Raw genomic sequence first — 14,303 nt, forward strand, 5'->3', positions numbered from 1 at the left:
GCATATCACAAGATTGGATAGAAATTGACCGTGCTATGGTAAAAAGAAGATTGACCTTTTCATGACCTTGACCTTTGACCCGATCGATCCCAAAATCTAATCAAATGGTCCCCGGATAAAAACCAATCATCCCACCGAATTTCATGCGATTCGGTTAAATACTTTTTGTGTTATGCGAGTAACACGCATACAAATAAATAAATGGCGATCAAAACATAACCTTCTGCATTTTCAATGCGAAGGTAATTATTGCTAGAGGGGCAATAATGTAGGTTTGGCCAAAGGGAAGCACCAAATGACAGGACTATGATCAAAAGGATGTATCTTTGATGCAGAACATGTAACATCTGGTGTGTCATCATCCTACCAGCATGCTGCGGTAATTTGGCACTTTTTGGCATATGTTTTAGCTGCATCTTGCTGCATAGGAACGTGATGCTGCAGGTGAAGCTGAACATACCTGCCAGGAATGTGAACTCTTTACAAAAGAAACCACTGATTTTCCTCATGCATCATCCCACACAGCAGAGTGTGCAGTGGGTACTGAGCACACAATACATTTGTGTCAGATAAACCACTATCCTAGCAACTATCACAAACTAAATACACTCCAATTATTGGTGGTATTTGACCTTTTAGCAACAGTAAATAAAGACAGGTGGGAGGGGAAGAGAGAGCACCGACAGTGCGCTATGACCTTTCAGATGGGACATGACGAGCACAAATAAGCGAGACAGAAAGAGGGAATGAAAAAGATAGAGACAATGGGAGCTGTAAACACAACTTCATAAATCACAGGATGAAGAGCAAGGACATGTGAATGTGTTTTCTCAGATAACATGAGAAGAAGAAACCCAGGGAGAAAGACGCGGCCTGTGTATTTGTAATTCAGAGAGCGTCTCACTCTAGTTCCACTCTGCATGAAAATCAGTGAGGAGGTGGTCACCCACTGTGTCCAGAGAGTCATGCGATTCAACTGAGGCAATGGAGGAGTGTGAGAGAAACAGAGATAAGCATGTGGGGGGGAAAACAGAGACGATGTTCTCTTAAGACGCAAAGAAAGGGAGAGGCCGTCCTGATGGAGCGATCCACTGCAGCTCGACTCTCTCCGAGAGTGAGACATGGTCCGTTTACAGCAGGGTCATTATATTCAACCACCAGTGATATCTACGTAAGCTAGCCTCCTCTCCTAGCCGCTGGAAAACATGATAAAAGACATGAAAAAATTAGAGAAACTTGGCCCTGAAGCCACGCCCAGCTTCGTCTACACGGGCCTGCCCTGAAGTCCAAAGGTCCTTTTTCTCTTCTTTAGCCACAACGGTCACATGCAGGTTTATCACCTGCATATCGCGACGGAGACAACCGAGTGTGTTTATTATTCTCGGAAGTGATCATGCGCGAGGGTAAAATGGGATTAGATCGCCTTGCCTTCATTGACTGGAGGTCACAGTCGGCACATGAAAAAGACGTGGAATTTCATTGTTGTCAAATTTCAGCATTCTTTAAGTCTTGTTTTTCTCCCACTCGTTTGTTTTCATCCGCCCGGCTATGTCCTCCTTTCTTTAGCCATCTGTCTTTCCCATTCTCTCACTCCAGCACCCTTGGGTCCCCTGAGTGGGCCTCTGCAAGCCATGTCTTTACCAGGGCAGGGAAGGAGGAGGGGTAGTGTGGGGGCTCAGCAGGGCCAAAACAACAACAACAACAAACACCACAACCTCCAAATAATTTGAATTCCAGCAGGGCTGCCAACCGATTGCTCCGCCTGCTACCCTCCAACACAATTACTGATGCAAGCCTTCTTTGGGACATTCTTTTACCCTCTCAAAAGCTAGTGCTGAGTAGGGGTGGAACTCCCCTTTAGAGGTCGTTGAGATCACAGCAACAACACTGTAAAACTCCACTGACAGATTCACCTGCTGCAAAGTACAGCAAATTGAGGGCTTTTTTTTCTGACGCATGGCAATTGTTGACAGTCTTCACAAGATTAACATTACTGTGAACAAAGATGAATTTAGGGAATCCAGTGAAGCAGAAATATGGCTTTGACTGACTAACATATCAGATCACATCATTAAGAATTACAAGTGGAGCTATGAATGAGGATAGAAGCAACTATTTTACACGGTTGGGGTACCTAAGCCAATTATGTACTCACACCGACACCAAAGAGTTTACACAAGTCTCCAGAAAGATAATGGCTACTGCTCCACACCATTCAGCCTCGTCTTAGACTGTAATTTGTGTGCAAATGTTGTATTTATTTGTGAATCTATTTAAATTTCATTTATTTATACTTCATCACTTCTTTGTCAATGACTTTATATTTAATTTGTTAGTTTTTTTTATCATGTTGACCGAGGTCCTGGAATCCAAACAACAATGCACTTTCAGCATGAGCAAAGCCAACAACATTGACACACACAGCTTATAATGGAAATGGAAATATGAGGTTACATACATTCTGTTTTAAAGGATTTAACATTAAAATAACAATCATGCTTTGTTTCATCTACACCACCTATTCACCTGTTTATGAGATTGTCTTATTTAAAACTAATATATTTAAGCTTGAAGATTTTTATATTCTGTCTTTTGACAGATATTGACAACTTTGAGAAAAGCTATTACTAACTTGAACTTACAGTTGTTGTATTGAATAATACTTGTTCTTCTAAATCATTCAAATAAGATCAAGGGGTGACTTTAAATCAAGAAAATACTTTCCTATGAGTAAAAAAATGGCATTTATGTACTTCTCATTGTTATGGACAATAACATGGGGTAACCTTTCATTTTCTAATAGATGTGATGTTGCCTGGGGGAACATTGAGCACTATACTGTAATTGAAGACAGTTATTATGAAGTCCTGACTGGGTATGTGGCATTTGCTGACCCGAGTGAAGCCTGGACAATGAAAGGGAAGGACAATAAAAAAAGATAACAGAGAAAGAGCCCATGTTGTGTTTAGGTCGTGGTGCAACACAACCAAACAGAGGTGTGGAGGCTGAAACTCATCCACTCAATAGCATGAGTGGGACAAACTGCTCACTGACCCGACGAGGTATTACGCTACAAAGAACCTTCTTATTCGGCATTGAATGAATAAATGACAATAAATTACAATTTGACATACAATTATAATTTTGACAATAAAATATAATTTTGATAAGGACCTGCTCATTTAATTTATCTGGTCAAAACATTTTTTAACGCTTCACAAATTAACTAAATTAAAATGTACTTAATCCCTCAAAATGCAACTCAATAATGTCCACTACAGGTATTAAAATCGAGTCCTTACGAAGTCGGCCCCCACATTTTGTTTTGAGATTACGTGTTATGGGCTGCATGGTGGTGTAGTGGATATCACTGTCACCTCACAGCAGGAGGGCTCGATCCTCGATTGTAATCCTTCTGTGTGGAGTTGGCACGTTCTCCGTGTAGCAGTGTGGGTTCCCTCCGGTTCTCCGGCTTCCACCCACAGTCCGAAGACATGTAGCTCAGGTTATTTGGAGACTCTAAATTGCCCATAAGTGTGATAAATGTGAGCGTGAATGTCTGCCTACATGCGTGTCCGGCGTTAAACTGGCGACCTGTCCAGGTGAACCCTGCCTTCACCCAATGTCAGCTGGGATCGACTCCAGCGCCCCGTGACCCTGACAAGGATAAGCGGTTTGGATAATGGAAAGGAGAATAATAATAATGTGGTGCATTGTCTGTATAGAAACCACCTGCAAATAATAGCATAGCTCATCCTTTAATGAAATACACTGTCCCTCGCTAAAGTGATCTGATTAAAGGTTGCCACAAGGGAGCGGAGACAAGAAACAAGAAAAGAATGGCACGGTGCTGAATAACCTGATATGACAAGCTCTGGAAAGAAAACAAACACTTCTGTCACGCTTTCATTGCATTGCAACTGGGACATAGCACATTAGCACTGTGACCCAGAGGACAGCACTGTTGATCAGAGTGGGTGTATTAGGGAGAGAGGTCAGACTTAACACATACAAACATTACGAGGTGCCGGATTACATTATCATAACAGACTGAGGTATTTGTTTATGGTTTTTTTGTTGCTTTCTTCCCCGAATGTAACGAGACCCAACATAAGGCCACACCCGTGTGTGGACACAAGGCAAACGGGTCAGTCAGACCATTATCAGGAATGAGGGAGAGAGAGCTGAGAGCTACTGTTCAGGGCACTGACTTGTAAAAGGGTTTAGTGAGCCTCATATGCCTGACGTTGTGGTCCTATGAGATTCCACAGTTAAGTACAGAGTGCTCTTTGACCCCAAATCACAAGACTATACATTACAGCTTTTAACTGCTGTGCTACCTCTTCACAGGAAGGTCGGCAGGAAAACGACAAACCGCTCGCTTAAAAAAGTGTCACTCTGCTTTTGAATCATTGCCGTTGATTACTTCCGGTACAATTCAAATTTAGTGTCCAATGTATATATAATCACCTATTTCAGAAAGTCTGATCCACCTTAACGGGAGCCCAACAAGACCTGAAAGTCACAGAAAAAAATATGATTCATGTCGACACGGTTATGGCTCGAAAGTGCTGCGGCGCTTCTGCCACAACCCAGATGTAAAATATTATATAATGCACAGATGCAGCTGACTCACAAGCAACATATCAGTGCAAGGGCAGCAGGCAGCACAGGAGCTCAGGTGTTGGTCTCAAGCAGAGAGAGCAGGGGATTTGCATGTGCCGTTTTCCCTTTCAAAGATCCTCTGCGGTGAGTCGACCATCCTGGCCCGAAGCTTCACTCATTTCACAGCCTCCCAGTCAAATAAGGAAGAAAGAAAACCACACGCTCATAATCCTGTGTAACACCTTAAAGCACACCAGACAGATTTGCATGATTATTAATTTTCTCCAATAATCATTATCTCACACTTCGATCCAAATTAGTGAGCGTTGTCTGAAATATTTCAAAGTACAATCCGAAAATATTTTAACATATTGCTTTATTTGCAATGCAAAGACACAGGACTATGACATAAAAAGGGTCACGATGCGAAGTCGGACACAGGGCATAGCAAAACACTTCACTCTTCAGCTCCTAAACCACCAGGATGCCCAGATGTTTAAATATGAGATGATCTAGAATTAGGTTAAACTGAAGAAAATGCTATATGAGAAAAAAGCTTTCTTTGAAAAACATGTGGCAGTCAAGTGGTTTTCTCCACATCCCCACGTGTCAAAACTTTGATTTGTGACAAAGCAAAGAACGTACTGTATGTCTGAGGGTCAGCACTGACCCACAGACATACATGCAGAATTGTGTCCGTTAAAATGTACTATTTCCTAATTAACATAAATACACACAAGCTCACAAGTTGAATGATAACAACTGCTGGATGCTGTCGAGTGTGCTAAACCGGCTTATACGTGCTTTCTGGGCAGCTGTAAAAAAAAAAAAAACAGCATAGCAAACAAGAAAACCAGTTCACACTTATTCTCTTTGGACTGGCGAAGCTATTTCACAGCTGCAGCCTGGCTGCCAACTACCAGGAGGAGAAATGTAGCATGTCCCAATAAAGAGCAGTGATAATGCTGTAGGAAAGCCTGGCCCAATGCAACATCTAATATAAACAGCTGGCCCATACAGCACATCGTGTGTCAAAAGGATTTATACGTCTGCAGACGCTGCACACATGCAGTCTATCATTAACGTGGCTTTCAAAAGGTCGAACTGGGGCTTTAAGGCCTCTTAACGTTCGCTTCATTAAACACTGTGATACACATCAGTGTTTCAGATTTCTATTACTTTTTAGTTTGGAACATGTAGCTTTCTTCATCTGCCCTCTAATGTGTTACACAACCTCCAACATACGTTCCTCATTTCCTGGACAGACTTCCAGTTTGTCATTTATCGTGTAAGAGTTGAAGACAAAACCACAGCGAAAAGTAAATGTTTATACAGCAAACAACAAACCCTGGAGTCTGTGAAGTAGCTACACTGGTTGTGCGACATGCTTTATGCAAACAATAACAGAAAGAAGCTTATGGCTTTTGTTCAAATGTTCCACCTCCTTAAACCACATTCAATTATACGCCTTCACTTCCATTTTGTTGTTTAAATGATGGTAAATATGAAGAAGAAAAAAAAAACCTCAATCACTTCCTGACCTTTAAACAATAACACAAAGCATATTCTGTTCAGGTGGAAAAAGGCAAATTAGATACACTTAGTCTTTATGGTAAAGTCAGTTGTATTAATTAAAGAGAATAACACTTCAAAACCCGAGCAGAAACAGTTTGAGCGCACCTGCAGTGTGTCACCTGCCGTGACACTTGCATGCACCATGTACACCTGGACACGTATAACCACCAAATGTATGTGAGCTATGTTGGGTAACGGCCTGTCAGCGTAGTTCACTTCAAATCGTAACCAGATATCTCTAGATATGAAACTCATAGAAACCTTACCAGCAAATCGTCTTCTTCTGCGTAGCCGTGTGGAAATAATATGTCCCCTTCGTGTCTCAGCGGCTGCTGCAGTCCTCACAGAAAGCCCCTTCCTCTCGCGCTTGATCCCCAGCAGATAAATACATGCGCTTCAGAAAAAGATACGCTGCATGTGTTGTGCTTTCCACCACAAGCAGACCGTGGACTGAAGAGTCTCCTGTGAGAACCGCGAGGAGACCTGCGTGTCTCTGCGCTGCTGCCCTGTGCGTCCACACGCAGCCACTCAGTGCACCACTGGATATACGCGTCAGCAGCGACTCCACGACGCCCCCTGCAGGCCGGAACAGGAAAGGAAATATACACCCAAGTCTTACGTTTGTTCAGGAACAATATGTATTTAATTTCATGACGTACGTTACAACTATTTTTCAACAATATATCTGTTGTCCATCCAAATGTGAGAGTAGTTATTTAAATCTTAATTCACATCCTAGAGGTGCATGATCCTTAATGTTAGTGCATGATAAGAAAGTTATGTTAGTGGTGGGACATAATAATATGCAGGGACGTGTGGTGGAGGCACAACAATAAAATAAAAGGTAGACTGTTGTACCTCATAAACATATATATAGACATAGGTATGCCTCCGTCAACCAGTCACGTTGCAGTTTACATCCATGTCTGTCCAAAATGTCATGACTTTTATTCCATTAGACATTTATGCAGAATTGTAATCATTAGCATATATATTATTGACTTGTGGCCAAATACATGTGTGTTGAGGTCAGTGACTCTTGACCACCAAATTTGAAGTAAATCCTGAAGGTGTTACTTAAATATTGTGTTTGTGAGGATGGGGCTGACATGAGGTCACATTGGCTTCATCAGTTCATCTTTATGTCCAATTGGACGTTTGTGCCACATTTGAAGAAATAAACCCAAGGTGTTCCTAAGATAACTGGTTGATGACCAAAATTAAACTGGAGAACAATGAAGCAAAAACATCAGGAAAAAAATGGTGGGACCAATTAAATTACTTGGTTAGTAACTGTATTTGTTTTTCATAGAAGTTTTGAATGAACTTCGCTACTGTAAAACTTTATTTTCTTCTTTTTATTAGTTTTTAACTACCTTTTAACTTTTTTATTACTTTTTTATTACCTTTCAACTTGTTCTAACTTTTTCCAACTTTTTCTAACTTTTTAACTTTAATTTTTTTAACTACTTAAAAAAACTTTTTAATAACTTTTTAATTTTGTATTACTTTTTAATTCCTTTTTAACTTTTTTTTAAATTTGTTGTGACTTTTTAACTTTTTATAACTTTTACATATTTTTAAACTTTTTATAACTTTTAACTTTTTAATAACTTTTTGTTTCTTTTTAACTTTTTAAAACTTTTTAATTACTTTTAACTTTTTTATAACTTCAAATTTTGTATAACTTCTTTATAACTTTGTAACTTTTTGATTACTTTTTGATAACTTTTTGATTACTTTTTGATTACTTTTTAACTTTGATTACTTTTTTAATTTGTTATACATTTTGTATTACATTTTTACTTTTAGAGGACCATTTTGAAGAGGACCAATGGCTGAGCAGCTTGCAGAGGACAAATGGCTGAGCAGCTTGAAGAGGACCAATGGCTGAGCAGCTTAAAGAGGACCAATGGCTGAGCAGCTTGAAGAGGACCAATGGCTGAGTAGCTTAAGGAGGACCAATGGCAGATCAACTTGAAGAGGAATGAATAAACTGAGCCATCAGCAGGAGGAATGGGGAGAACTGTAAAGGAGGAGAAAATAAACAACTGACAGTTGACTTTTTATAAATACTACTGTTGTTGAGTCACGGAATGTAATTTATGGATGTTTTCAGGCGAGAAGTTGATAGTTTAAAAATCAAATCTGTGGTCAGTTTGTTGTGATTCAGCCTAATAAAGATATGCGCTGTAGATTTGAGGCTCTGCTCGCTCAGTGAGCTCCGCAGCGCCGGGCGGTCAGCGCGCTGTGTGGCCGCCGAGAGCAGCCTGATCTCGGCAGGACTTTTTTAAATGCTCCGCTGGCTCTGATGTCTCCGTAGCGGTTAAACATGAGATATAATTCGGTGGAGGATCTAACGAGCACAAAGAGTTTATTATTTATTCACAGATAACGTTACATCAGTTTGACTGAGGGTTAAGATTCATAACTTAATGTTTTAATTAAACTTTAACGTTGAACTATAGTGGTATCTTTTTACTTTTGACCGAATTGTTTGCAATTACATGTGTAATAAAATATAAAAAAATAAGTATAAAAAAATATATCCACACACACAATTTAAAATAAATAATTGGAGTAAACTAATGAGCAAGAACTCCAAAAGAACACAAGTCTGTACTTAGTGTACTTTGAATTGAGAAATGGCTTTTGTTTCTGTGAATAACTTCCTGTTTATTATTTGAGGGCAGCAGAAAACTGTCCGACTTGACCACAATTGTATCCCCTGGCGATGCTGCCTGCTCTCGCCTTTCCAGACGAAGCCATGTTTGTCTCGAGCTAACCTATTAACATTTTATTTTCGGTATTTTTATATCCGAGCCAGTGTTGTAATTTGTCTACGTTTCGTTTTTTATTACAACAAATATCTTCTATTTGTTGACTTCCTGTTTCGAGTTCGCGATGTACTCATACTACTTCCGGGTCAGTGCTCTCTCTCTCTCGCTCTCTACAGCATGGTTTTCGGATTTTTTTCCCCCCACCATGTGTTACTAAAAATTGGGAACTAAAATGAGTTCTCAGAAAGGTAATGTATCTCGGTCGCGACGCCAGAAGCACGCAAACAGTTTTGCCTTCAAAAACGACAAGTACGGAGCGACTGTACAAGTGAAGGTGCGTGAAGCTTTAAGTGTTGTGTATGTGTGTGTGTAGCTGGCCTGCATCGATAGCTCCGTTAAATACATTGATACACGTTACATTGTATTTTGTTGACAGTATATTGTGTGCTCGTGTGTCAAGGCTATAGGTAACTTTCCCCGAACGAGGTTGCAGTAGCATTGTTTAGAAAATCGTGTATAAAAGTAGAATTGATATTTTTTTTCAATGTTGATCAAGTAATGGACATTTTCTGCTTCGTCGGTTAAAATGCGTGCCCTCTAGTGTTGTTACATTATTATTATAACATTTGAAACGTGTCTGTGCTTACGTTTTCACAATTGTAGAAGGCAAAATCAAAGATCCACGATGGGCTATGTCTACATTGTAAGGGGGTTCTTGAGTGGAGAGTGCAGTACAACAAATACAAGTCTCTGACGCAGCCTAAAAAATGGTGAGTACACTTTCACATTAAAAGTATCTGCGCAGCTACAACTGCTCATGACTGCACACATCTCAACTTAACTCATCGGTAAACACGTCAGGAGTTTTTGCAGCAGTCATTCGTGAAAATTGACAAAGCAAGATAACAGGAATTATAGTTAACCGTTAGTTCATCAATGCATTAATCTATCAATTAAATACTTTATCATGACATTGTCACAACAGCCACAATTTGCTTATCTTTCCCATTTCATATGACTTGGAGTTCAACAAATAAATCACACTAGAAATATAAATAATATTGATTGGAATTATAAAAAATTAAAGTTTAATGCAGGGCATTTTGTTCTGGTGTTGCTGGACTCACTGTGGGTCCACAGGTCAGCTGGCACTCTTGTTGTCCAGTTATATTGAACCACAGTAAGACTCACACAATCGTTGCAGGTGTGTCACACGGTTGCATATGTGTGCTAAAGTGTTAGTATTTGTTATCCGTGTTTTAAAGACGGTTGAAGTTGGTTCAAATGTGAAAACCGATGACATTTGTGCATGCATGTATTCTTCTTTCAGTGTCAAGTGTTCTCAAAAGACCGTGAAGGATGCGTATCACGTCATGTGTAAGCCCTGTTCCCTTCAGCTGGAGATCTGCAGCAAGTGTGGGAAGAAAGAGGACATTGTTATTCCGTGAGTGGTCCTGTGTGTTTGTGAGTGTGTTTGTTTGTTTGTTTGTGCAGATTCATGCCTACAGAGGATCGGTGGCTCGGAAGTCCTTTTGTGTTCTGACCAATGTGTAAATTAACAACGTCACTGCATCTCTTTTTTTACTGTAGTCAATGTTACGTATGAGATGTCCTCGCACTGTATATGAAGACATTACGTCTTTATCTGGAGGTTTTAAGAAGTGAATCTTAGTATTCTAAATCATAGTCAGGACTCACTCAGTAAATTATACTACTCGTCTCCCATCTAGTGGACAATGGGATGTATCACAACCGACAATTCATTGACATCCTTTTTAATGTCCTTCTCAATTATTGTCATTCAACATTTTGGCATCAATATATTCTCAAATATATCTTTTACTTTGATGACATTTAAAATAAAGACTGAGTCATTTTCTCTTTGCTCCTGTAGGAATGAAACGTAAAGTGATAATCCTTACAAGTCCCATGTAAAAAATTGTATTTGAATGTAATTTTATCGTCATAAAGAGACTTCATGTGCTATATAAATACTGTGACAGTATGAAAACACTCAATCCATGATGAAATACACATGTTCAGAAACAGCCTTTTTAACGGCAGATTTTTACTACGGGAGTTGAGACCTTTTTACAGTTTTAAACTTTAAATCTGAGTTCATTTCCAGTTAGAAATCAGCTGACGGGAAGTAAGCACGGACCCAAACCGCTCCCAAGACAGTTGACAGACAGTTATTTCAATTAAAATCTTCAAGATTTACATTCTAACATGAAAGCCTTGACACTGCCTCATTTAGTTGTTCTCTCACTGTGCAGAATAAACTCACAAGAAGGCCAGAAGGAGGAGGAGGAGGAGGAAGAAGAAGCAAAGGGTGACGATGAACAGAAAAAGAAAGGAAGTGGAAGAGGGAAGAAGGACGTGGATGATTTGGACAGTGATGATAATGATGATGATGATGACTTAAGTGAAGTAGGAGATGATGATGATGATAAGGGAGAGGACTGCGCTGATGACTCAGAACCAAAGAAGACATAGAACCGGTCCTATGTACTCCCAGGTGTTTATGTAGGCAACGTTAAAGAATGAAGACAGTAAAAGAGGATAGGGTTGTTGTTTTTTATTTTTTACATTTTTACAAAACAAGATTTCTAATCAAAGTACAGTACGATGTTTAAGACTGGACCCAGCTCCAAATGAGATACTGCAAATCAACACGTGGTTTGATGGCGCACCTGGAGAATGAGCTAATGTTCCACTGGGGAGGTTGAGGAGCCAGAATAGCTGTATTATATAATGTCCATTCCCTAAACAATGCCACCTGGATGTGTACATGTTATTGTATTGTAATAAACACCTGTACAGTGTGTACATTCATTTTGTTTTCATGTATCTAAGCTGGTAATTCTTCTGACAATAACTGGTCTAAAAGGCCTTGAAGAATCAGCAGCACGGAAAGCAGAAGTTCAGGTTTTGCAAGAACAGACTCACATGTTTATAGATTCAAAACTATGGCAGTAATTCAAACTTTACTTTCTCATTGGTATTTGAGACATCAGCTAACGTTTAGAATAAAACTTCTTTTTTTGTTAGTATATTAATGGGATAGTTGAGTTATGGTTGTGAAGCTATATCTTTTATATTGCCTTTAAGTTATATGACATAGTTATATTGGCCTATAACTGTCATGTGTTTCCCCATTGTTACTTTAATATGTTGTTACCCACTTTTAAAATATAACCTTAATATTAGCTACATATTTTCACTTGGTAAACAGAATGGAAACCTAGGCCAAACATTGTTAATGTGCACCGAGAAAGAGGAACAAGAACCCAACTGGGTTATGTGTGTCCTGACATGCTCAACATTATAGCAACGTTTGCATTATTGAAGTTATTTTTCAAGTTCAGTTTTCCAGGAAGTGCTGATGTTTCGTGAAAAGACAGATTTTACAGAATGTCCTCCTTCATCTATCTTTTTATCCTTTTCTCTCAACGGCTTACAACCCAAAACTAGTTTGATTTCCAGGCACCAGTGTTGAGGCCTACAGGAGTTTAAAAAAACTATATATATAATATCTTCATTTTATTGTGCTGTAATAAACTACTATACAGCTGAGAGACCTTTCTGCAGGGTGCTATAAAGCAGTGCAGTCATACACTTTGAGCAAAAGTTATCATGCTCAAGTTCTAATTTCTGTTAATTGTTTTAAAGGTCCACGTTATGTTGAGCCTCTGAGTTTCGATAGATTTATCGTCACTATATCAGGCATGGTGCGTGATGTGTCTTCTAAGATGACAATAACCAATATTTACGATGAGGATTGAAGAAAGCAATGACTTGGTAGTGGTCTGAGATTGGCTTAATATTAAACTGCAGTGTATCAGTGCAGGGACTGAGCTAATGCACTTGTCACTGATGCCATGACAACAACACACTGAGCCTTTGAGATTAAAAAAGATGACCTGGGTTATTCCCTTTAACACCAGTAGACTTTTCTTGGTAGAGAATATTTTTTATATATATATTTGAGTTTTGAGGTGATTTGATGAAATATATTGTTAATATCAGAATCACATCGAGGGTTGATCCATGAGATGAACAATAAACATAAAGAATATACCTACTTCTTTGTATGAGGTGTAAGATAAATAATTGTAAAGGAAGACATCCTTCAATGGTTTAATGCTAAAGCTCTTTGCTATGCGTGTGTTATGTCACGTTATCACTTAATTTGCACAACAACAAGTATAACTTAAGCAAATGTGTTTATATTCCAAGTGTGTACAGATAGTATGTTAAGCTTCCCCTTCACATGGTTTTACATTTCGTTGTGTCATAACAAAGCTGTACTCCGTTATACTTGACGTGTGCTTACTTGAGCATACTACGTGTCATATTGTTATTGGAAGTATATTTAAACAGTAAATATATACATTGTTCTTAAGGAGGAGGCAAGTTACTGAAAATTAGTAATTAGTTACAGTCACTAGTTACTTCTTTTAAAAGTAATTTAATTACTTTACCAGTTACTGTATATCAAAAGTAATTAGTTACGAGGGAAAGTAACTTTTAAGTTACTTTTATGTCTGCTTTTTTAATGTACTGAACAGTCAAACACAATAAACATATTTTTTAGACCTATTTATTGCAATCAACAGGGCAACAGGCCTCATCTCAAGTCTCATCTCTCACCTCTGACCAGTAGCCACAACATTGCTAGCTCTCAAACCAGTTATTGTACCTCAAGAGGAGAAGCTTCTCAAACTTTTGATCTGAGAGCCTATTCCTCTTTGGAGAGAGAATCAGGTTCCCAAGGCTAAAGAGTCTTTCCACTGGATGGAGTGGCTGCATTATATTTAAGTGATACTTTCTTTATTATGGGAAACTGATTCAGAGCGTCCATCCCTGTGGCTCCTGATTTAAAGTAATCAGCTACTTCATTTTCAACAGAGACATAGGCATCCTCCTCACTCTCATCAAAGCTAAAGAATTCAATCACAGTGTGGCACGGTGCATGCTGGTCAAGGGGGCGTGCCTGTGATTGGCGGAGTAGAGGGGAGGCGGGGTTAACCTGTCGGAAAACGGGAGTTAAGGTTGGTTGACGGGAACCGTTGTTGTTGACGTTCGAGCTGCTGAGCTGAGAGGAGCACGCTGTCTGTGTTGGTGGATGCCCAATAAAGTGAGGATTAATAACGTCGTCCCGTCTCCGTGTCATCAGTGCCATAACGTCCGAGACGTTACAATATCATTGCGCCACCTAGTGAGAGTGTGTTCACCTGTGTGCGCGGATGTGTCGGCGCGCATCACGGCAGAGCGATGCGACCCGAGAAGTGTTAACGGGGGTGCTGAGCGATTAAATATATCTCTTGTTCTGCCTGTTTT

The 14,303-nt window shown here is 39.5% G+C and overlaps 2 protein-coding genes across 8 annotated transcripts in view; one reads left to right on the plus strand and one right to left on the minus strand.

Moving 5' to 3' along the window:
• pip5k1bb (phosphatidylinositol-4-phosphate 5-kinase, type I, beta b) overlaps positions 1–6,669 on the minus strand; it is a 33,629-nt gene extending 26,960 nt beyond the window's left edge. For 3 of the 7 annotated variants that reach the window (XM_056420172.1, XM_056420164.1, XM_056420170.1), the window contains exon 1: positions 6,447–6,669. The gene's annotated coding sequence lies outside the window, so the exon portion shown is untranslated. Of the gene's footprint in view, positions 1–4,470; positions 4,516–4,636; positions 4,793–6,446 lie in introns of all 7 variants that reach the window. The other 4 variants (XM_056420165.1, XM_056420167.1, XM_056420168.1 and 1 more) reach the window with 2 other exon arrangements.
• Positions 6,670–8,820: 2,151 nt separating this feature from the next.
• Positions 8,821–11,795, plus strand: c7h9orf85 (chromosome 7 C9orf85 homolog). The gene is made up of 4 exons (XM_056419032.1): positions 8,821–9,294; positions 9,624–9,730; positions 10,291–10,404; positions 11,237–11,795. Exons 1-4 carry the CDS (start codon positions 9,193–9,195, stop codon positions 11,454–11,456), a joined length of 543 nt encoding a protein of 180 aa, XP_056275007.1. The 5' UTR covers positions 8,821–9,192; the 3' UTR covers positions 11,457–11,795.
• The last annotated feature ends 2,508 nt before the right edge of the window (positions 11,796–14,303 follow it).

The sequence above is a fragment of the Pseudoliparis swirei genome, chromosome 7, assembly GCF_029220125.1.
Source record: "Pseudoliparis swirei isolate HS2019 ecotype Mariana Trench chromosome 7, NWPU_hadal_v1, whole genome shotgun sequence".
Classification (NCBI taxonomy): domain Eukaryota; kingdom Metazoa; phylum Chordata; class Actinopteri; order Perciformes; family Liparidae; genus Pseudoliparis; species Pseudoliparis swirei.